At 33.7% G+C, this 22,557-nt stretch overlaps 1 protein-coding gene across 1 annotated transcript in view; it reads right to left on the bottom strand.

Annotated features, from left to right (window-relative positions):
- The window catches only part of LOC115876439, a 127,434-nt gene that overhangs the window by 24,747 nt on the left and 80,130 nt on the right, over window positions 1–22,557 (bottom strand). Inside the window, exons 2-3 of the mRNA XM_030892210.1 lie at window positions 22,309–22,517; window positions 6,896–7,031 (exon numbers count right to left, since the gene is read on the bottom strand). Coding sequence (XP_030748070.1) covers window positions 6,896–7,031; window positions 22,309–22,517 — 345 coding nt within the window. The remainder of the gene's footprint in view (window positions 1–6,895; window positions 7,032–22,308; window positions 22,518–22,557) is intronic.

Below are 22,557 nucleotides of genomic sequence, written 5' to 3'. Positions count from 1 at the left end.
ACGTTGGTATCTGACCTAATAGGGAATGTAATTCTACCAATTACCAACGTCATATTACGTTGGATTTTAGTCACTTAAAATTCGTCGCTAAGCACTTACGTTACGTTTGGTTTCATATTCGCTACCAAGAATACATAAAAACCTAACCAAACTACCTAATTACAAATGGATTCATAATCACTCCTCGAATATAACTATAAGTGCCTATCTAATTTCATATTATAATAATTCTGAATCATTAATCCAGACATCAGTTTTGTCAACGGAAGTCACTTTTTTGATATATCTGATTAAAATACTCCGGAAAACGAGCGCCTTCAAAATTAGGTAGATTTATAAAATAAAAATATGTATAAAAAAGTTACTCGCAAAATATTTTTTTAATTTTCTAGCTGGTTTAATCATAAAACTGTATTGTGGTTCCCCCCAAACTCAACCTTATCAATATTATTCTACTAGAAATCGAAATGTGAATATAAATTTTAAAAACAAAAAACGATTTTAAAATGGCTGACAATCGGATACGTGTTAAAAATGGCGGATTTCTGTGTCCGACTTAATATGAACTACCAATATACCAATTCCGACCGAGTCTCCAACATTAGTCGTCTCACACGACCGAAGTCATCAAACCGGACGACCGGCAATCGTATTATGACGTATATAATTCCAACGTACGCCACGTAACCTCACTTTGCGTATCAGTGATTTGTGGATTTGTGCAACTATATTTTAGTTTTTGTTTTCTCCTTAAAAAAATGGGCAGCCACTTTTTTAAGCCTAGCCTCACATGTGGGGGGAGGATGGGGTCTGCTGGTTTCCTAAGCTAAAAAATGAAATTAAGATGCACCAGTGTAATGCAGCATCTCTTCCGGATAAAAATCATTTATGAGTGGAGGCAAGACATCACTACTACTATTATTATTTTGCAAAAGCCTCGACCTCTTTCTGTAAAATGTAGATGAACGTCTAAATGCCTTTTTAGTATTTTTTTTAGGCATAAGTTTGTTTACAAAAACTTTTTATTAGGTTATGTTCATGATGTTCATTAGGTCGCAAATGCTACTTAATGGGTTGTATTTACGGACGTAAATAGAGATACGTAAATTAGGTTATAAATATGAACATAAAATACAACAAAATATAATTGGACTTTACTTTAGGGATTATCAGTGAGACATATCCTACTCGGACAACGGGTAGACGTCGGGCTAGTTCAAGTATATGTACGTCGTGCAAGCCAACGTTGGAACGACGTTGGGAAATTAATAAAAATGGTACGTTGTTATTTTGTACGTCGACAGATCGTTGGATTTACCGACTCGGATCCAACGACGTCGCTTTTAATAGGAAAGCGACGTCACAGGTCGTATCACCAGCACCCGACCTAAATTTGCACAAGTCTGACGTCGCTTCAGGTCAGATTTAATCCGAAGTCAGATAGATGCTACTTGGGTAGCTTAAGGCCCAAAGCCTCATATGCCCAGGTATATGTGTTCAACATTTCTTGCAATTGTTATGTCGTGTTTGCAACTAGAGCGCAGTCGTCAGCGTATTGAAGTTCTGTGATAAATTTTGTACGTGTTTTTGCCCTGAGTCTTTTTTATGTTAAACAGACCGCCGTCATATCTGTATCTAATGCCCAATCCCCTCTCCTGCAGTTTGCTGTCCACTATAATGGAGAACGCTGCCATGAATATGTTGAATAGGAGAGGCGCTAAGACACATCCCTGCCTAACTCCTGTATTTGTTGTGAAGAAGAAATGTGACACTCTTGACATTTTGTTGTTATGGAGGCTTTTACACACTGTAAGAAATTTGTTGGGTACTCCGAACTTTTTCATAATTGCCCAAAGAGCATCTCTGTTCACAGAGTCTTATAACTACTGTCTTATAACAAGAATCGAAAACAATGTAGTTATAGTTGAATGAAGATGAAATAAAGGAGCAGAAATGCGCATTTTTATAATCAGCTTAAAAGCTTCGATACGATTTTAATTTCAAAAAAGAAACTTTCTTTTGCCCAGTAGCCAAGAATCAAACTTTCGGTTCCGTTTCCTCTGAAAGGGAAGTAAATAAATCGATTTCGTCCTATAAATTTGAAAGTAATTAATTACACTGCAGTATTGTGCTAATTTAAGTAACAGAAGCTCGTAAAGTTATTTTGGAAATTATCGAAATATAACCGAAAAACTTTACTTTCGCAACAATACGGCAAAGAGAAAAATCGTCTTGACTTTTATTGTTCCGAAAATCAAATCAAAAAGTTTTATTTCTTCTGAATTTTATTTTCGAGTCGGCGAAAATTATGTTTTACTGCTTTTTATAAACTTTGTTTTATTGTTGTCTTTTGTGCGACTATGTTTTCGGTGACGTAGTGATAACTTACTTTTCGTCGATTTTGTACCAATTTAATAGTTCTATTTTTGCTTCAAGAAAAGTTCATTGTAAAATACAAGAAAATTACAGCCTCTAAGTTTATAAAATATATTTCAAGAATATTAAATTAGAAATAAAATAAAACGTCATCTGGTTTAATGGGACAGTAAAATGTTTCCAAAATTTTAGTCCCGGGGTTCTAACACGTTGAAGACGGAGAAGAGGGTGGTCGCGTGATCATTTTGAAAAAAATACATTTTTGTAAGTTTTTTTAACGTTTCTAAGATGCACGTCACTATGTTAAGACTGAAAATGTTTTAAATGTTAAATGTAAAACTGGAACTTAAATCTACACTTAGCTGTTCTTTATGTAATCATGCTTCAAACAGCAACAGCGTGAGGTGGGCTCGCATCTCTGTACTGTCTCTCGGCTATCCAATACAACAAAAGGGGCCAGAATGAGGACACCATGAATCAATACAGCCGTAACTACTGACTAGGCTTATAGATGGGAACGAAGCAGCATGGGGCTCAAGCTACATCCACGCTGGGGCACTTTATATATGAGGTAAACCATCCCTACATGGGACACTCGTCCACAGGACATCCGTACTTAGGGCATCCAACCATAGGACAATGTCGTAACTTGGACATCCGTCCATAAGATAACGGTACAGGGGAACACTACCCGTACCTTGGAACACTACTAGGACTTTGGATAATGCCGTACCTTGGACATCCAACCATAAGATAATGTCCGTAACTTGGACCATAACCTTGGAATCAATACATATATATGGGACACCTGCTCATACCTTAGACACGGTCCGTCCATAAGACCCTAAAAATACGAAACTCTTGTTTAAAACCTAAGAAGGTCTAATAAACAATAGAAACCTATCTCGAAACACTTCCGAGGGCTAAATAATAAACAAAAGAACTGTCCTTTCTTCCATGTAACATTCTGGAGGACAAAAGAAAAGGGACGCCAACGTGCCAGCAAAATACAAATACAAGTTAAGTTGGAACATCCAAAACTCTACCCTAAAAATATTCAATAATAATAACGAATCTAATAAAGATCTTTATCTCATCTTTACCTGTAGCTTCGAAATAGCAGCTGATTCAAATTATAGAGCAAGATTTAAATAATTGCAATTTCTCTAAGCAGGGCTCTGAAGATAAACGTTTGGCCAAAGGCTAGACTAAAAAGTGAAGTCAAGCACGGAGAGGCGCCTTGAAGCGATGTTGACAGCGCCTCCACAGAGCAGTGAAACGATAACAGGGTTGCTGACTAGAGAACGTAAAAATTACGCCAGGCGCGTCAAGTAAATTATCCGGCCTGAACGATAGGGAATCCGGTGATGATACGCCAGACATCATATATCATATACAAAGACATGTAACGAACTAAAAACGTTACATTGTATGATGAGTTATAACTCGTTATAACTCAAGAAAAGGGAAAACACAATAGAGATCTGTAAAGTCGCGGTGATTATACCCCCCCCGCACCACAAAACATTCTACATTCTACATATCTTACAGTTTACATAGAAAAATCTGAATAAAAACAATCTTTTATATTTATTTTAATTATTCTCATATAAAATATTAAAAACTTTATCCAAACTAAAACGTTGCCGTTATTAGGCGTGTCAGATACATTGCCCTCTGAAAGTTGCCTTAATTAAAATTTTAATGTATGCACAGTTACGCTCCAACAAAAGAATCTTTTGTTGTTTTGAATTCAAAAGGACACGATCCGCTGCTTTGCAAGCTTAGTTTTAATAAATGTGAGCCAAATGGCGCACTATTTAGTTCGGAGAAATTAAATTTGTTCTCATCTTCTTCAGAATAAAATAACAACTAAAAGTAGTAGCGCGTTATTTTTGTTAATGCTCATATTAAAATTATCTGTAAACAATTTTCAGTTTTCATCAGAGCTAAACATATTTTTTAACGATTTGAATAAAATCTATACTAATATATAAAATCCTTAAGTGACCGACATACTGATTAATCACGATCCTGCTCAAACCACTCAACGTAAGAAGCTCAATTTTGGCATACAGGTTGATTCTAGGGTGTAGAGGTTCGATAAGAAGGGATTTTTCGAAATTCCAGTTCCAAGAGGGTGAAACCACCCCTCAAATATTACAATATTTTTTATTTAAAAAACGGTCAAGTTTCCTAAAAAACGCTTAAACACGTATATTTTATTTTGTTTTTTTTACATATTTTAAGATTTTTTAAAAATGTATACAGGGTGTTTTGAAAAATCTGGTCATTGATTAATCACGATCCTGCTTAAAGCGCTTGACGTAAAAAGCTGATTTTTGGAAAATAGATTTACTTTAGGGTATAGAGGTTCGATAAAGAAGGATTTTTCGAAACTCGAATTCTAAGGGGGTGAAACTGTCCCTCAAATATTAAAATATTTTTTATTTAAAAACCGTTGAGTTTTTCGGAAAAACACGTATATTTTATTTTGTTGTTTTACATATTTTAAGACTTTTTATAAATTTGTACAGGGTGGGTCAAATTCGACGCTTTTAAATGGAAACACCCTTTTCTATAGGAGATAGACAAAAACTAATATCGGTGTCTGGTGCTCAATTTTTGTCAAAAACATGATGGTGAAAACCGCATATCGATATCTGGTACCGTTTCGGAGTTACGGGTTGTTTTTCAAAAATATGCATTTTTAATAAATCGCTGTAACTTTTTTGCTATGGAAAATTTTATATTTTTATGAAAACATTTCCAAAGCACCTTTTTACGTAGAATTTAATGGTTTAAGAATAATTTTTTTAAAATTAATGATTTAAGAATTATCAACAGAAAATTTGATTTTTTATATGGGACACCCTGTATATTTTTAATTTATTGAAAGGAATTTAAAATTACCTTTCCATAAATATAACACGCTTGATATTTTGCTCGATTCCTCTTCGAGATATAGAGTATATAAAAATTCGCCCGCTTTAAATAAGTAAGTAGGCTTTGAACGGCATCGGCTGTAATGCAAAAAAAATCTAGCTGTGAGCATCAATTAAAACGAAAATAATATTTGCTATGAGAGATGCAGAATTTTATAACAATTTAAAATCTATTTAACCAACATCAACACATTTAAACTATATCTAATAACAATAAAAATAAATAGCAAACCAAGACATGAGATTTTGCCTTTGAATTTTGCTACAGGTGTTCGACATATCGACCGTCTTATGTTATGGACAGACGGGGCGCGGTTTTTGAACATTTCTCGCGGAATTCATTAGCTCAGTAGAGGTGAAAAATACCCTCTCATAACTGCTAAGTATTTTTAATTCTTTTCTAGATTATACGGAAGAATAAGGAACCTTTATTCTTCCGCAAATATATCCATAGGATCCCATCCATGGGCACTAAGTCAGGCGGCATCGACGGCCAACGGCTGGGATCTTGGTTAGCTATTCAATTATTCTTGAAATTGGCTGCAAAAATTTGCTGATAACTTGAGCGTTCAGAGGCGGTGCGTCGTCTTGCTGGAAAAATATGTTTTCGAGTTCCATTAAGGGCATATCATCAATAAGTGGTCCAAAGCCTACTAGTTAAAAGTGGCGAATTTTTAAAAATTCTGTATTTCGAAGGGGATTATAACAAAATATAAAGTGTGATATATTTTTGGAAAGGTAATTTTAAATTCTTTTCAGGTAATTAAAAATATAGAGGGTGTCCCAAATAAAGAATGAATTTTTCTCTTGATAACTCTTAAATTATTAATTTAAAAAAATTATACTTAAACCATTTCTACGAAAAAAGGTGCTTTGCAAATGTTTTCATAGAAATACAAAATTTTTCATAGCAAAAAAGTTACGGCGATTTTTTAAAAATGCACATTTTTGAAAAACACCCCGTAACTCCGAAACGGTAACAGATATTGATGTGCGGTTTTCACCATCATGTTTTTGATGAAAATTGAGCTCCAGACACCGATATTAGTTTTCGTCTATCTCCAATAGAAAAGGGTGTTCCCATTTAAAAGCGTCGAATTTGACCCACACTGTACATACAGGGTGCTACAAATTCGTGGTACGAGTAATGGTATCTCGGAAACCGTAATAGATACGAAGAAGGTTAAATTGGGGCAAAGTTGTGCCTTTGGATGTTCACCAAGAAGCCATAATTTTTTTTTAAATTTCAAGGATTGCTGAGTTTTTTGGAAAAAACGAATTTTTTTGAAAATTAATTTTATTTCTTCCTGTCCTTGGACAGGAAACTTTAAATACCTGACTCAGTAATATCAATATTCATAAACAATATTACTAATAAAAACTGTAATATACCATAAACTTTTGTGATAAACTAAATATCATGCAAACAATAAAATCTAACGTTCAAACCCATAAACAGGAAAAGGAAATGCAACCAGCTGTTCAATAAATAAGCGTATAAAGGAACGAAGCGATTTCTTTCATAAGGCTGCACTCAAACGCGAATGCAACGGGGTTAAAAGTAGTTTACTTACGCACAACTAGCATGGATTTCCTGTCTATTCTTGTGTGAATGTTCGGTCCGTCCGTCGTTACTTCGCAACTAAAGTTTCCAGCCAGATTGAACTCGATATCTTTTAGGACCACTTGCGACGAATTCGACTCTGCCAACTAGAAAGGAAAACAGATACTTTTAGAGGGTTTTGTTCTCGATCAGACAATGTGTCTGATGTGTACGACCACATCGAATCAATATACAGGGTGTGTTCGATCAATATAGAAATACTTCAACAAAATTTTAAATATTTCTACGAAAATTCACTTAAAGTTATCAGAGTCGGACTGGGCCAGAGCGACCCGGGTGGATTTTTCTTGCGTATTTTTTCGCCTTATGCTTTGGACAATTTTTTCCCTATTGATTTGGTATTACAGTTTCAAATCTAGGTAATACCCGTAAAGCAATGCAAACCAAAATGCAATGCAAATGTAAATATTGTTAATCCAAAAAAAGATTTCGCTCAAACCACTGAACGTAAGAAGCTCAATTTCGGCATACAGATTGATTCTAGGGTGCAGAGGTTTGATAAGAAGGGATTTTTCGAAATTCCAGTTCCAAGAGGGTGAAACCACCCCTCAAATATTACAATATTTTTTATTTAAAAAACGGTCAAGTTTCCGAAAAAACGCTTAAACACGTTTATTTTATTTTGTTTTTTTACATAATTTAAGATTTTTTAAAAATGTATACAGGGTGTTTCGAAAAATCTGGTCATTGATTAATCACGATCCTGCTTAAAGCGCTCGACATAAAAAGCTGATTTTTGGAAAACAGATTGACTTTAGGGCCTGTAACAAAAACATCTTAAAGCCTATAATGCAGGCGGACAGCGCTGGACTGACACAAAAAAGTGTTTACACAGTGTCAATACCACGCCAGCGCTGGCATATCAGTGAGATTGGCGCCAGCAACTGGATACGTGTAAATCTGCCTTTACAGTTGGGTGTTTTAACCTTTGGTGTCAGAACAGCAAAATAAAACACTAATTTACCACAATACACCAAAACACTTTTACTTTCGCACTGGACGCGCGTTTCGCTAACAATGTTAGCATTTTGAGCAAATGACTAAAGCTCAAGTTGTTAAAAAAACCGCAAGAGTCTCACATGCTTAGTTTTGGTCTTGGTCTCTCTCTTGTAGAACAAACGCTAGTTTTGGTCTTGCATTTTGTGCAAGATCAAGACCGTGTAACAGTCAAATTTCCTCGCAACGACCTCTGTGTGCTAGCTCATAAATTATCGCAAATAACTATTATTTTTGCATCATGTTTACTAAAATTTTATTGTTAAATATTATTTTATTTAAATTTTACAATTATGCAACCCGATATACACCGCGATATTATTCAGCTACACATTATTGTCACAGATGCCCACCAACAGTAGGCTTTTTGTCCATCTTCCTATATCTTTGATCATCACCTCCGTCACTTGTCACTGTCAGATCAAATCAGATGTTTTTGGATTTATTTATCCTTTGTTTTGATTATTGAAATTTTTTAATTATGAGATAACATTTCGTAGTTAAATTGGTTATTTTTGATGTGGATCGCAGTGTGCAATTCGTTCATTTAATTGTGGGAATTTGTGAGTTAAGTTCGTTCATTGACCGGATATGAAATATGGCTGTTGGAAAATATTCTAGAACATCGTTTTTTATTTATGCCTTTTTGTGAGTTGGACTAGTCAAGATATATAGTTCAATATCTATATCCTTGAGGGAGATTTCCGGTTGAAATCTGATTTTGTGAAGGAAATCGAATCCTTGCATCACTTCTTGTGTACTCCTCGACCGAGAATATCGTCGTGAAGAACTGACTGTGAAGCATTTCCTGTTGGTGAATAGCAGGTCTTCATAAAGAAGGATTAAGGCTTCCGAAACACATTTGGTCAGAGACGTGGTTGGATTTTGTTGAGTTTACATGGACCACCGACCAATTTCCGTAAGGGATTAAATAGCCAAATTTTTCCGACCGATATCCCGATTCCACGTGCCCAAGAAGTCCCCGAATAGTTCCAAGGTATGCTATAATTCTTCTGCCTATTCTAAGTCAATGCTCAACTGATTTTTGTTCATATTGTTGTCTGGTTTTCGACTTTTCCACGCCCACGTGGTGTAGAAATATTAGTTGAGTGTTATCTTTCTTAAGTCTTATTTGGTTGTTCGTAATTGCAGAGCAAGAAGACCGATCCAGACCGTACAGCACAGAACAGTCCAGAATTCCATCCGTTCCTGTTGCCCGTGTGTAGAGTTACCCGTTGGACATCATAAACCCTCGTTGAGGTAAAGTTCAGATTTGATTAGTCCTTCTTTATTACCTTTATTAACTCCTACACGTTGTGCTAGTCCTTGTTCTATAAATGAGGCTCTTTTCTAAGACAACCAATGTTATTTAGGGTTTTTTATGTTCACCAATTGAAACCTCACCAACTTGCCTTTTATCTGTACGTCTGCTGACATCCGTGGGCTCCAGTGACAGTACACCGAGCTGCTGTACCCTGCTGTAGCCACCTCATAGCTATACACCGTAGCTCAGCCGGAGGAACTTCCGAGTGGTTTCAAGATTGTACATCGATTAGAGTAAGACTGTTTAGATTTAGATTTGCTATTTATAAACCAACCTGACTGTATCTAGTATAAGTTAGCTAAGGGGGTTTGACGTCATAGGTTTAGTTATTACATTTAATTTAAAATTCTATTTTCTTTTCCAACCTTTCGATTTAAATAATTTCTTAACGTATTACATTTTACATTTCATTCGTTTTTTTATATATATTTAACTTTTTAATATTTTAATAAATTGCTTAAATATTTTTAGTAGTATTATTTACAGTCTAGCCTCATAGTTAAGTTAGAGTCACTTAAGTACAAATAGTTATAGAATATTTGAAGTTCATCATAGTTGCACTCAACAGTTCGAGGTTAGTGTTGAAGTCTACTTAATAGTTACATCTTTATTGCCGAGTTCATAGAGTATAATCTCGTGGCGCCCTTTATTAATATCTTTGAACCCCGACCACCCGGCTGTTAAAATTAAAAGGCTAGTGGCCTCTATGCAACTCATTACCGATTAAGTAAACTTGTGTTTTATTGAACTTCAAATTAGAAAGGGCGTGGCAACCGCTATACTAAGACCAGTCTCGCTTATCACTAATTGCAGTTAATTTAATAACTTCTCCTCGCATATTTAGTAACAGCAAAAAAATGATGCTTTTCCACAAGACCTAATATATTTCTAAAAACGTCTATTACTACTCCGTTCCAGCTCCGCTCTGGAATAAATATATAAAACGCAAAAATTCGGAAAGTTTTAAAATGGAAAAAGCGCCCTTATTTGGGGCCAACTTATTGCCCCCGGAAATGCCGGGGCGAAGTTGTTGTTTACCTCTAAATAATTGCCCCCGAGAAATAACAAACGGAGATTTCATCCAGACGGAGAACATTTAAGGCGGACGTTTGGCTCCCGTTCAAAAATACACTCTATATTTCGGAAAAACCGTATGTACGCCAAACGGGATGCCGTGGCTTTTTGTCCTTCCATTTTTATGGAAATTTGGAAGAAATATATGGGTGATTCTGAATATACGTATTTTTTCTAACCTTTATCATATATTTTTTTTATTTAAATGTTCAACTTTTTTGTTAATTTAGATAATATAAATATCAGCAAAATAAATTACTAAATCACCACAATACACCAAAACACTTTTACTTTTACACTGGACGCGCGTTTCGCTAACCATGTTAGCATCATCAGCAGATGATTATATACTAAAGTACAATCTACAAGTTGAGCGTTTATATACTTGCTCAGTGGGCACTAGGTGCGTGGAAAAATCTAGCCAACCGAGTCAAAGCCCACTGAGTGTAACAGTTAGATTTCCGCCACTAGAGTAGTAGGAACAAAGAACTTGAAGGAATTGGACTGTTCGTTGTCTCTGTTCATACTATCTTTACATTTATTAATTCTGATGCTTTTATATGCATCTAATTGGCTGTAATTTGAGACTTGTTTAAGTAATTTTAAGTTATTAAGATTTATACAATGTTCTTTATCAACAATATGTTCGGCAACGCAAGATTTATCAGGTCTACCATATCTTATCTGAGCCAAATGTTCTTTAAATCTAGTTAATATTGATCTTCTAGTTTGCCCAACGTATTTCTGATTACAATCTTTCTTTAATTTCGTAATTTATTATTAGCACTATACACAAGTTTATAATTGACATTCTTAAAAATTCCTTTTAGGCCACGGGATAACTGTGTATCAAACGGGTTTGAAAAATATTTTGACGTATCTTTCTCCACTTGAAAAGTCGAATTTTCAGATATATTCCTAATGAATCATATTATAGTATTGAACATAAAATGGCTAGTTTAAATTTCTTAGTTCATAGATTACTTAGTTTTCCATTTTCCAACGAAAGATATGAAATAGAAAGAGATTACATTAGGAATGTAGCTGAGTGTAATCGATATTCTCCTTCACTAGTTGATAAAATAATTAGAAAACGTAGGTATAGGTTAATGATTTCTGAAAATTCGACTTTTTAAGTGGAGAAAGATACGTCAAAATATTTTTCAATACCGTTTGATAGACAGTTATCCCGTGGTCTAAAAGAAATTTTTAAGAATGTCAATTATAAACTTGTGTATAGTGCTAATAATAAATTACAATTATTAGGTAATCCAAAGGATAAAACACCTCTACTGGAAAGGTCGGGTATTTATGAAATTTCTTGTAAAGATTGTAATCAGAAATATGTTGGGAAAACTAGAAGATCAATATTAACTAGATTTAAAGAACATTTAGCTCAGATAAGATATGGTAGACCGGATAAATCTTGCGTTACCGAACATATTGTTGATAAAGAACATTGTATAGATCTTAATAATTTAAAATTAATTAAACAAGTTTCAAATTACAGGCAATTAGATGCATATGAAAGCATCAGAATTAATAAATGTAAAGATAGTATGAACAGAGACAACGGTCCAATTCCTTCAAGTTCTTTGTTCCTACTACTCTAGTGGCGGAAATCTAACTGTTACGCTCGATGGGTTCTGACTCGGTTAGCTAGATCTTGCTACGCCCACTCTGTGCCCACTGAGCGAGTATATAAACGCTTCAATTGTAGATTGTATTTTAGTTTATAATCATCTGCTGATGATGCTAACATGGTTAGCGAAACGCGCGTCCAGTGTAAAAGTAAAAGTTTTTTGGTGTATTGTGGTGATTTAGTGTTTTATTTTGCAGTATAATTTATACCGAGTAGAATATTCTTGTATTATTTAAATAAATAAAATGTCTTTATTTTCAAAAAAATTTTCAATTTGTAGACAAAGGTAAACTAACAAACAAAGTAAAACAAAAACAAGGTACACAAACAAACAAACAAAAGATAATACAAAACATTATACAAATAATATTAGAGAATAAAATAATTAAATCTCAGAACACTAATAAAAAAGTTTCTATGGTATTATATTTAAAACTGCACCGTTACCATATCGTTTTTTTATTAATTTAATATGATTTTTTTTCTATGCTACGTACTCTTTTAAGGCAATTTTAAAATTGATTGTTTTATGTTAGAAATTACACTAGTGTAATTTTCATAAAGGTGATTAGAAAATAAACAAAGTGTAGGTTGTATTTTAATCTATAGGTTTATCTCTGACCATTTATTTAAATTGTAAACTACATTTTAATTGCCAGATCGTTCTACCTAGTACTAGATATTCGTTACGTATGGTAAATGTGTATTTTCCAAAGTAAATTGCACTTTAAACACGCAATAAACTTAAAAAATTGCATCATTAAAAGAAATGCAGCTATTTGTCCGGCTGGGCTATGGACCTTCCGTCGTTTTTTGGACCGAGGATTATATATCTAGGATAAACGAACGCATTTGTTTTCTGAAAAAGTCCAACTAATGACTTTAAGCTAATAATGAATGTTAGATATCTTTTTAAATTAGAAATGATCAATTATAAAAATATCATAATTCTTTGGTATGTGATTGCCATTTTACAATTTTAATTAATTATGTTATGAAAAATACTGGAAGCTAAAAGCTTGCTGCATTCTCCGCCGCGCCGGTGGTGACACCATAGAAGAATTTCGTAAAAACTAGCATATATAAATATACGGGTATAGTGAAAACTAGCATATATATAATATACGGGTGAGAATACGATAAATTTATTATTTAATTATTCTAAAAGTGTTAAGGAAGTATAATTTGTAAAAATTCTATTAGTATTAGTATTATAATTTATTATTCCGGTTAAAAAAAACATTTTAGATGAGTTCAACTACGGTGGCGAGCATAGTTTTAATCACCGGTTTTGCTAGTGGGGCATAATTGGGACTATTTCGGCTATAACGATTTTTTTTAAAGTTACATAATTATAATTTTAGAAGATGTTCATAAAACATTTAATCACTAATTGATTAAAAAAAGTATACCATTAATATTGCAAATTATATTTTATTATCTCATAGTATATGTCTATTTAATTTTTTGATTATACAGACCGGACCACCGTAGTAGTAACATAGGCAGAACCGGACGAATTAGCGTATACCCGTCCGCCGGATAAAAAGCAGGCGAAAAAATGCGATAAAATAAAAATAGGTAGATATGTGATAAGAATGTTTCAGAATTTGTATTTATTCGTTTTTAATAGATAAAACGAATACATAGATTCTCGTGACAGTTCTCGTGTAAAATTTATTTTTTAAGTAAAATAATGGATGTTTACGAAGTTCGTGTGAAAATTGCATCAAATTGATCAAATTGCATCAATTGATCAAAATTGCATCAATTTATCAAATTGTAAAATGGTATTTCCAAAATAGGTCTTATCGGGATATACAAACAATTTTTCCACAAACTTTTGTAGACAGGCCAATTCCATCTTTACCTACTGTATCAAGAGTTATTAATAATTTTGGAACACATGGGTGCGTGTTCCCACAAAAAAACAAAAAGCCTGATGTGTTGATTAATGAAGAACAGGAGTTAAAGCAAGTGTTCATTTGTGCTACCGCGGATCAAAATCCCACGTTTTCAAGTAATCGAATTGCTGAGGTAACAGATTCTTCACTTAGCACGGTTTAAAGAGTCCTTAAAAAGAATGGATACCGATCGTACAAAGCGCGCAAAACTCAAGAAATTTTCCATAAAGACCAATTTCGGCGTATGGCGTTTTGTGAATCTGTAATGGAAAAGGGCAATTTAGATGAAAACTTTATTCGGCGTATAGTTTTCACCGACGAATCAAGTTTTCCTTTATTGAGTCGTCATAACCCTATATAAGTACGATATTGGTCTCGGGAAAATTTGCACAGATATTTTGAGGTACGCACGCAATATCCTCAAAAGCTAAATGTTTGGGGTGCTTTTGTAGGGGAGCATATGATTGGTCCATTTTTTATAGAGGTTTTTAATTAACTGTTGCAAAGTATTTGGACTTGTTACAGCAGCAGATTGTTCTTAGAATTCGTGAGTTATTGAGAGAAAGATTCCACAATGTCTGGTTTCAACAAGATGGTTGCCCTGCCTACAATGCTCGTATTGTTCAAGAATATTTGAACAATACTTTTCCCAACCGTTTAATTAGTGGATATGGAACTATTTTGTGGCCCGCTAGATCACAAAAAGTTGTTATTAAAACTTTTTTGAACAGCAGGAAGGTACAGCAATGGGTAATCCATTGTCTCCATTTTTGGCTAATTTATTCATGAGCAGGTTTGAAGTGGAGGCTAAGAATCAGTTTGAGTATTTTCCAAGAGTATGGTTTAGGTATGTGGATGATATTTTTGCTGTTTTTGACACACATTCAGAAACCATAGATAATTTTATTTCTAAGTTAAATAATCGTTTTCCTTCCATTAAATTTACGCATGAAATTGAGAACAACGACAGATTACCGTTTCTAGATGTATTAGTTATTAGAAATACTAATAATTGCCTGGAATTTGATATCTATAGGAAAAATACCACCACACGCAGATATATTCCTAATGAATCACATCATAGTGTTGAACATAAAATGGTTTCCATTTTCAGTTATCCCGTGGTCTAAAAGGAATTTTTAAGAATGTCAGTTATAAACTTGTGTATAGTGCTAATAATAAATTACAATTATTAGGTAATCCAAAGGATAAAACACCTATACTGGAAAGGTCGGGTATTTATGAAATTTCTTGTAAAGATTGTAATCAGAAATATGTTGGGCAAACTAGAAGATCAATATTAACTAGATTTAAAGAACATTCAGCTCAGATAAGATATGGTAGACCGGATAAATCTTGCGTTGCTGAAAATATTGTTGATAAAGAACATTGTATAGATCTTAATAATTTAAAATTAATTAAACAAGTCTCAAATTACAGGCAATTAGATGCATATGAAAGCATCAGAATTAATAAATGTAAAGAAAGTATGAACAGAGACAACGGTCCAATTCCTTCAAGTTCTTTGTTCCTACTATTCTAGAGGCGGAAATCTAACTGTTACGCTCAGTAGGCTCTGACTCGGTTGGCTAGATTTTGCTACGCCCACTCGGTGCCCACTGAGCGAGTATATAAACGCTCAACTTGTAGATTGTACTTTAGTTTATAATCATCTTCTGATGATGCTAACATGGTTAGCGAAACGCGCGTCCAGTGTAAAAATAAAAGTGTTTTGGTGTATTGTGGTGATTTAGTGTTTTTATTTTGCTGTGTAACACCAAAGGTTCCAACCCTCAACTGTAATCTCTGGGCACTCCACTAAATATTTATAATAGTGCCGTATCGAGCGCTGTTGTCGGAGTTTTAATTTTTTTACACCAAGCCTATACATATAGTAATACACAATTGGTGTATTACTATAATATAATTGTCATGGTATTTATATTAATGTTCGTAAAATCGCTATAACATAATATTTATAATAGCCCCGTAAAATTATTCAGATACCATTCGTTCGTTTAAAACACTGCCGCCATCCTCGAGGAAACTAATAAACTTGAGCCATCAACGCTAAAACTATTTTCCATTTCGTACGGAAGGAACGTTTAACGAAATAGGAAAAGCGTCTTGCTTTTATAGGAAGAACAGGTACAAAGGAGCACAGGGCTATTAAGGCCAGCATCCAGTTTGCTTAACTCTTGCTCGAGAACCGGATACGGCGACTTGGAATGGAAGAAGCGCAGAAAAGATCACTCGCCGCTTTAAATGAAAAAGCTTAATGCATTTAATTAATTCTTTCCTTTAGAATTTGCATAATAAAACACCTAGGTTAATATTTTAACAGTTTAATAAGTAACAACGACGATACGGAGTTAAAAGTTTTACGAGTTTTTTAATATATAAATTTAAAAAGTCATTTACAGCATTGTTTGAGAGAAGTTAAAGATTAAAGATTATTTTTATATTTCAAGGAGCCATATACAGGGTGGCGGCACTCTCATACGCCGCGGAAGCTCCAAGGAGAACGGTAGTTTATATAGAAATTAAATTTTACCAGCGACTTCGTTCGCGTCGAATTAATCATTTATAATGGCGATGATAAAGCAAAGCAAGTATTTCCATTAACATACAAACTGGATGAAATTTTCTAACATTTATGTCAGCATGAGAAAAAACAATATGGCGATGTTATTATATAACTTGGTAATATTTGAGGGGTAGTTTCATCTCGTTGGAATTTGACTTTCGAAAAATCCGTTTGCCAAAAATAAGCTTTTTACGTCAAGTAGTTTAAGCAGAATCGTGGTTAAGAAATTACCCAACTTTTTGAAACACCCTGTATGATTTTTTAAAAAATTTCAAAATATGTAAAAAAACCAAGTAAATTATGCTTGTCCAAGCGTTTTCCCGAAAGACTAACCGTTTTTTAAATAACAAATAATATTGTAATATTTGAGGGGCGTTTTCACCGTCTTAGAATTTGAGATTCGAGAAACCCTCCTTATCGAACCTCTACACCCCACAGTCAATCTGTTTGCCAAAAATCAGCTTTAAACGTCAAGCAGTTTAAGCAGAATCGTGATTACTCAATGGTCATATTTTATGAAACACCCTGTATAAATTTATAAAAAATCTTAAAATATGTAAAACAACAAAATAAAATATACGTGTTTAAGAGTTTTTCCGAAAAACTCACCGGTTTTTAAATAAAAAATATTTTAATATTTGAGGGATTAGTTTCACCCCCTTAGAATTCGAGTTTCGAAAAATCCCTTCTTATCGAACCTCTACACCCTAAAGTCAATCTGTTTTCCAAAAATCAGCTTTTTACGTCAAGCGCTTTAAGCAGGATTGTGATTAATCTAGATCGTTATTAATGATCAGATTTTTCGAAACACCTTGTATACATTTTTAAAAAATCTTAAAATATGTAAAAAACAAAATAAAATATACGTGTTTAAGCGTTTTTTCGGAAACTTGATTGTTTTTTAAATAAAAAATATTGTAATATTTGAGGGGTAGTTTCACCCTCATGGAACTGGAATTTCGAAAAATCCCTTCTTATCGAACCTCTACACCCTAGAATCAACCTGTATGCCAAAATTGAGCTTCTTACGTTGAGTGGTTTGAGCAGGATCGTGATTAATCAGTATGTCAGTCATTTAAAGATTTTATATATTAGTTTGGTTAGGTTAGGTAAGCTTGTATGACCAATTCAGAAAACAAAATTGGGGAATATATCTCAACTTCAAACCTAATATAAAATTCAAATTTAATGCATATAAAAACAAAAAAATATATAGAATACACGATGTGCGAAGAACGTTACAATACAAAAAATATTATTTTCGAACAAGGAACAAGGCCAAAAATATTCTTTGAAACTAGAAGGAGCAAAAACTGAAAAATGTTCAGGCACCTAGTACGCCTAGTAGCGAACAATAATAAGGAACAAAAACAAAATAAAAAATACTCTTCAAAACTAAAGCAATATAAACTAAAAAAATCTTTGGTTTGCTAATCTAGCGAAAAAGAAACAAAATAAAAAAATTCAAGTAGCTAAGGTAGCCATACTATCATACTAGGAACTGATAAACAACAGTGACTTATAAACTAAAATATTTAAAATTAAGTACAAAAACTTGAATTTCTTAAGGAGGTAAATTGTGTTTTTTCTAGCTTTTGCCTCCGCGAAATTTTTTATTATCGCCTCTTGCGCCTCTATGGACAGTATAGCCAAGTTAGTTAACCTTGTCTGAGAGGAACTATTTCGTAAATAATTTTTGATGATTTTCAATTTGGAAAAAAAATTGTCATAGGAACAGGCTTTCCCGGACCTCGGAGGTTTCGGGCCTGGACCCCCTTTGGGCCTGGGCCTCCCCGCAGCTGCGGGGGGTTGCGGTAGTAGCGTTACGCCACTGGTTAGGCATGGCACTCTAGATTGAAATTTAAAATACGATTTTTTTTTAAGTGAAAATGTCAAAAGTTGGCATATGCTATGTCATTCTATTCAGAATATCATTTTCTATCGAATGAAGTAAAGAAATACCGAGGGTGCCATTTAAGAATCAAAAATTGTAGTCAATCAATCCTAATTTATATCATATACTAACATACCAAATTTCGTTTTTTTATCCGAAAAAATAAAAAAGTTATAGGGTGTGAGCCACCTTTGACATGCACCCGGTATATTATGTATGTGATTTTAACATTTTGTAACTTTTTTCTTCTCTAATATGCTTAATTAACCCTTCCACCCTCGTGTTTCTTGCAGAATTTGCATAATAAAACCGAGGTTTAATATTTTACCGTAAAAATGCAACCGCTTTAGTAGCAGCCTCGAATCCTACTTCACAGCCATTAATAAGACGCTCCCTTCATTTACCGTGACTTTCGCTAAGGCGAAGATCTTTATGCCGAGCGTTTCACGTAGAAAATATCTGTACAGGGTGAGCCAACGATGGAGTAGATTCCAGTATTTCATTAGTTTTAGGAAGTATGAAAAATGTCGAATAGAACAGTATGTATTAGCACAGAATATCTAGCTACGCAACAGAAGCCTCGTTACATGTATAAAATTGTAGGTAGCAAAAGGAGACAGGCTTTAAAAGTCTGTCTCCAAATCAGATATTTTGATGTGGTAGTTTCGCTACTACATAATAGAGGGCAATATATTTAAAAGAAAACAGTTTTCTACAAACAAAATTTAGAAGAATTTTGTGCAGTGTTGCCATTGTGTAATTCATATCGTAATACTTCCTGATAAAGCCTACCTTCAAATTTGCAACATCATTTAAACATATTAAAATAGATCAGAGCTGTTTTTTTCAGTTTGCCATGTTAGTTGGAATTAAATCTTATGAGCTAAACTACAATCACTTCCTGACGTTTGATTGTATAATTGAATCCTGAATTTTCATTGTAATTCGGCGACAATATAATAAGTATTGTTCTACTATTATGACACCACTTCCTGACGTTCGATTGTGTTCATACCAAGTTCATATTGTATAATCAGGAAAAAACGGCGTTAGCGATAGCTATGAAATGAATATCACTGTCATTTTATATGTAAATTTATATGGGAAATGTCATCGATCGTCCTTTTCCAGCCAACTGGCCGCCGTTTTTTTCAGAAGCATATCAAGTGATACCATAATATAGTACTATATTACGATACATGGCGTTCGATTGGGCTTAAACTTGGTATACTATATCTTCAGTGACATTGTAATATCATGGTACCATGGAGCGTATAAAGTGGTACCTTCTATAGTACCATATTTGATGACATAGCAATATTAGGTACATGGCGGCAATAGGGCTTAAACTTGGTATACTACGTATTTTCGGTGACATTGTAATATGATGGTACTATGATGCATATCATGTACATAATATGGTACATATTATGTACATGGCGTTCGATTGGGCTTAAATTTGGGATACTACGTATCTTCGGTGATATTGTAATATTATGGTACCATGGAGCAAAATAAGACGTACCATAATATAGTACCATATTACGATACCATTTCCTGGCGTTCGATTGGACTTAAACTTGTTATACTACGTATCTTCGGTTACATTGTAATATGATGGTACTATGATGCATATATTCCTGGCGTTCGATTGAGCTCATATTTGATATATACTTGCGTATTTTTGATGACATTGCATTATTATGGTACCATAAAGCATATCAACTGGTACCATAATATAGTACTATATTACGTACATGGCGTTCGATTGGGCTTAAACTTGGGATAGTATTTGTACATATACTATCATTGTAATATGATGGTACCCAATAATATGATGATGTGTATATACATACATTGTAATATGATGGTACTATGATGCATATAAAGTGGTACCATAATATAGTACCATATTACGATACCATTTCCTGGCGTTCGATTGGGCTCAAACTTGGTATACTACGTATCTTCGGTTACATTGTAATATGATTGAACTATGATGTATATAAAGTGGTACCTTAATATAGTACCATATTACGATACCATTTCATGGCGTTCGATTGTTCTTAAATTTGGTATACTACGGATCTTAGGTGACATTCCAATATTATGATACCTTAAAGTATATCGAGTGGTACCATAATATAGTACACTATTATGATATCATTTCCTGGAGTTCGATTGGGCCCAAATTTGGTATAGTTGCGTTTCTTTATAAAGATTTGTTTAATTAATAATTTTAATTTATTTTACTAATTTTAATTTATTGTTCGATGTCGTGACAGCAACTTTTATGCCGAACTAATATATTATTAATTGTACCTGTGTCACTTTTTAAAATCTACCTAGGTCTATATAAATAACATGGCAAACGGAAGAAATTTGTTATTATAGTATTTTTTAGTCAGTTAACATTTTTTGTACTGCATTTTAATAAATTATTTCCATTATTATTAAACTTATATTTCATTACTAACGTTCCAGCATTAATAAATATCACTATCAATCGCCCTGTATATTATTAATTTTAAAGGTAATTAAAGATATTTTCTTAGTTAACATTATAAGGTAGTGTATATTAAAAATGTATATGTTTTGTAATAATATACTTAAAACTATTTTAATAGCCAAAGGAATAATTAATATAAGTGTATCTGACAAGAAAAGAAGAATAGAAAGAAACACATACTGCATTATACACAATAAAAAGAATGGGATGCCAATTCAAGTCTTTTTGAATCTGGCAACTGTGCATATTTAGCCGAGCTATAAGGCCGTCGACGAGCCGTCGATCCAAAACCGAAAGTTCAAAATTTCTAATTATATTCAGATTATGATATTATCGCGCCATCTAGTATTCTATTTGTGCAATTTTAGCTCTTTCATTTCGAGTATTTTTCTGTTGCGTAGCTAGATATTCTGTGGTATTAGGCAATATTAAGATACACAACTCAAAATTAATTTTGAATAAAAATAAACTAACATTAATGTCTTGAAGTTCTTGGTACCGATTTTGATGTTTTAGGTAAAATATACATATATACAGTTCCATTTAAATTAAACAAGTTATTGCCGTTGAAAGCTAGTAATTATTTAATATAATTTTTTGAACACTTTGTATAAGGTAGTATAATTTTTATTGTTGCAACACAATAACTGATCAATAATTAAACTTCAGTAAATATTTAGTATTAAAAACTTTGATACCCTTGGAGAAATGAAGCCTTAAAAATTTTACTGCAATTTCACAAAATTGAAAATATTTCAAAAACGGTAAGGTTTAAGGGTGATAAACCTTAATCAAATTTACCTTTATTTTATTCATAGAAACTAAAAATGTAATAATATATAGGATGTTCCATTTAAAAAAATACAACTTTGATATTTTTTATTTATTTGGGACACTGTATCTTGTAAAAATATTTTTAAATTGTAGCTCTAAAGGTGCGTATTCACTATCCGAACGAACGAACGAACATTCGTTGGTTCGTTCGGTAGTAGTATGGACGGGACCGAATTTTAGAACCGAACGAACAACATCTACCCATTCGTTTTGAACTCCTTTGATGTACCGACTCGAAACGGATGGTCGAGCAAACGAACGAACGAACGGCCGCATGCGTTCGGTTCCCCGTCCAAATATACCGAATTCCATTCGTTCGCTCGTTCGTTCGTTTGTTCGGATAGTGAATACGCACCTTAATAGTCGTTCGACGAACCCAAAACTTACAATTTGTAAAATTCTAATCGTTTAGCTACAATACTCCGTGTCGTATGTGGTGAACACTCGTGCCGGTGAGTGTAGAAACTAAATAAAATATACTGACTTGGTTTGACATGAGATCTTACAACTTTTTACCGTAGAAGAATTGTGTTGTGAGACTTGGCATTACATTTTATGTTTTTAATGGGATTATTTATTCAATATAGGATTTTACTTACGTCCACAGTTACTCCCGGCACCGTGAAAAACTTGATACTCGGTCTTTCTCCGGGAATGTACCTGTACAGCTCGTGGCTCCCTCTGTACCATTTGACAGAGTACAGGACATCGTCCTCGAGATCGTACGTGCATCTCAGCGTCGATTTGTCCTTGTACTGGACCACGTCCGGCTCTATGAACAGGGCGACGTTTTTCAAACAGAGCACATCTGGAAGAAAGCGAGAATGATGAATGAGATCGGCCGTTTA

Source organism: Sitophilus oryzae, unplaced genomic scaffold (assembly GCF_002938485.1).
Source record: "Sitophilus oryzae breed Bouriz unplaced genomic scaffold, Soryzae_2.0 scaffold_1436_pilon_pilon, whole genome shotgun sequence".
Lineage (NCBI taxonomy): Eukaryota > Metazoa > Arthropoda > Insecta > Coleoptera > Curculionidae > Sitophilus > Sitophilus oryzae.
The sequence above is the reverse complement of the archived record's forward strand: the minus strand, read 5'-3'. Positions and strand labels throughout refer to the sequence as shown.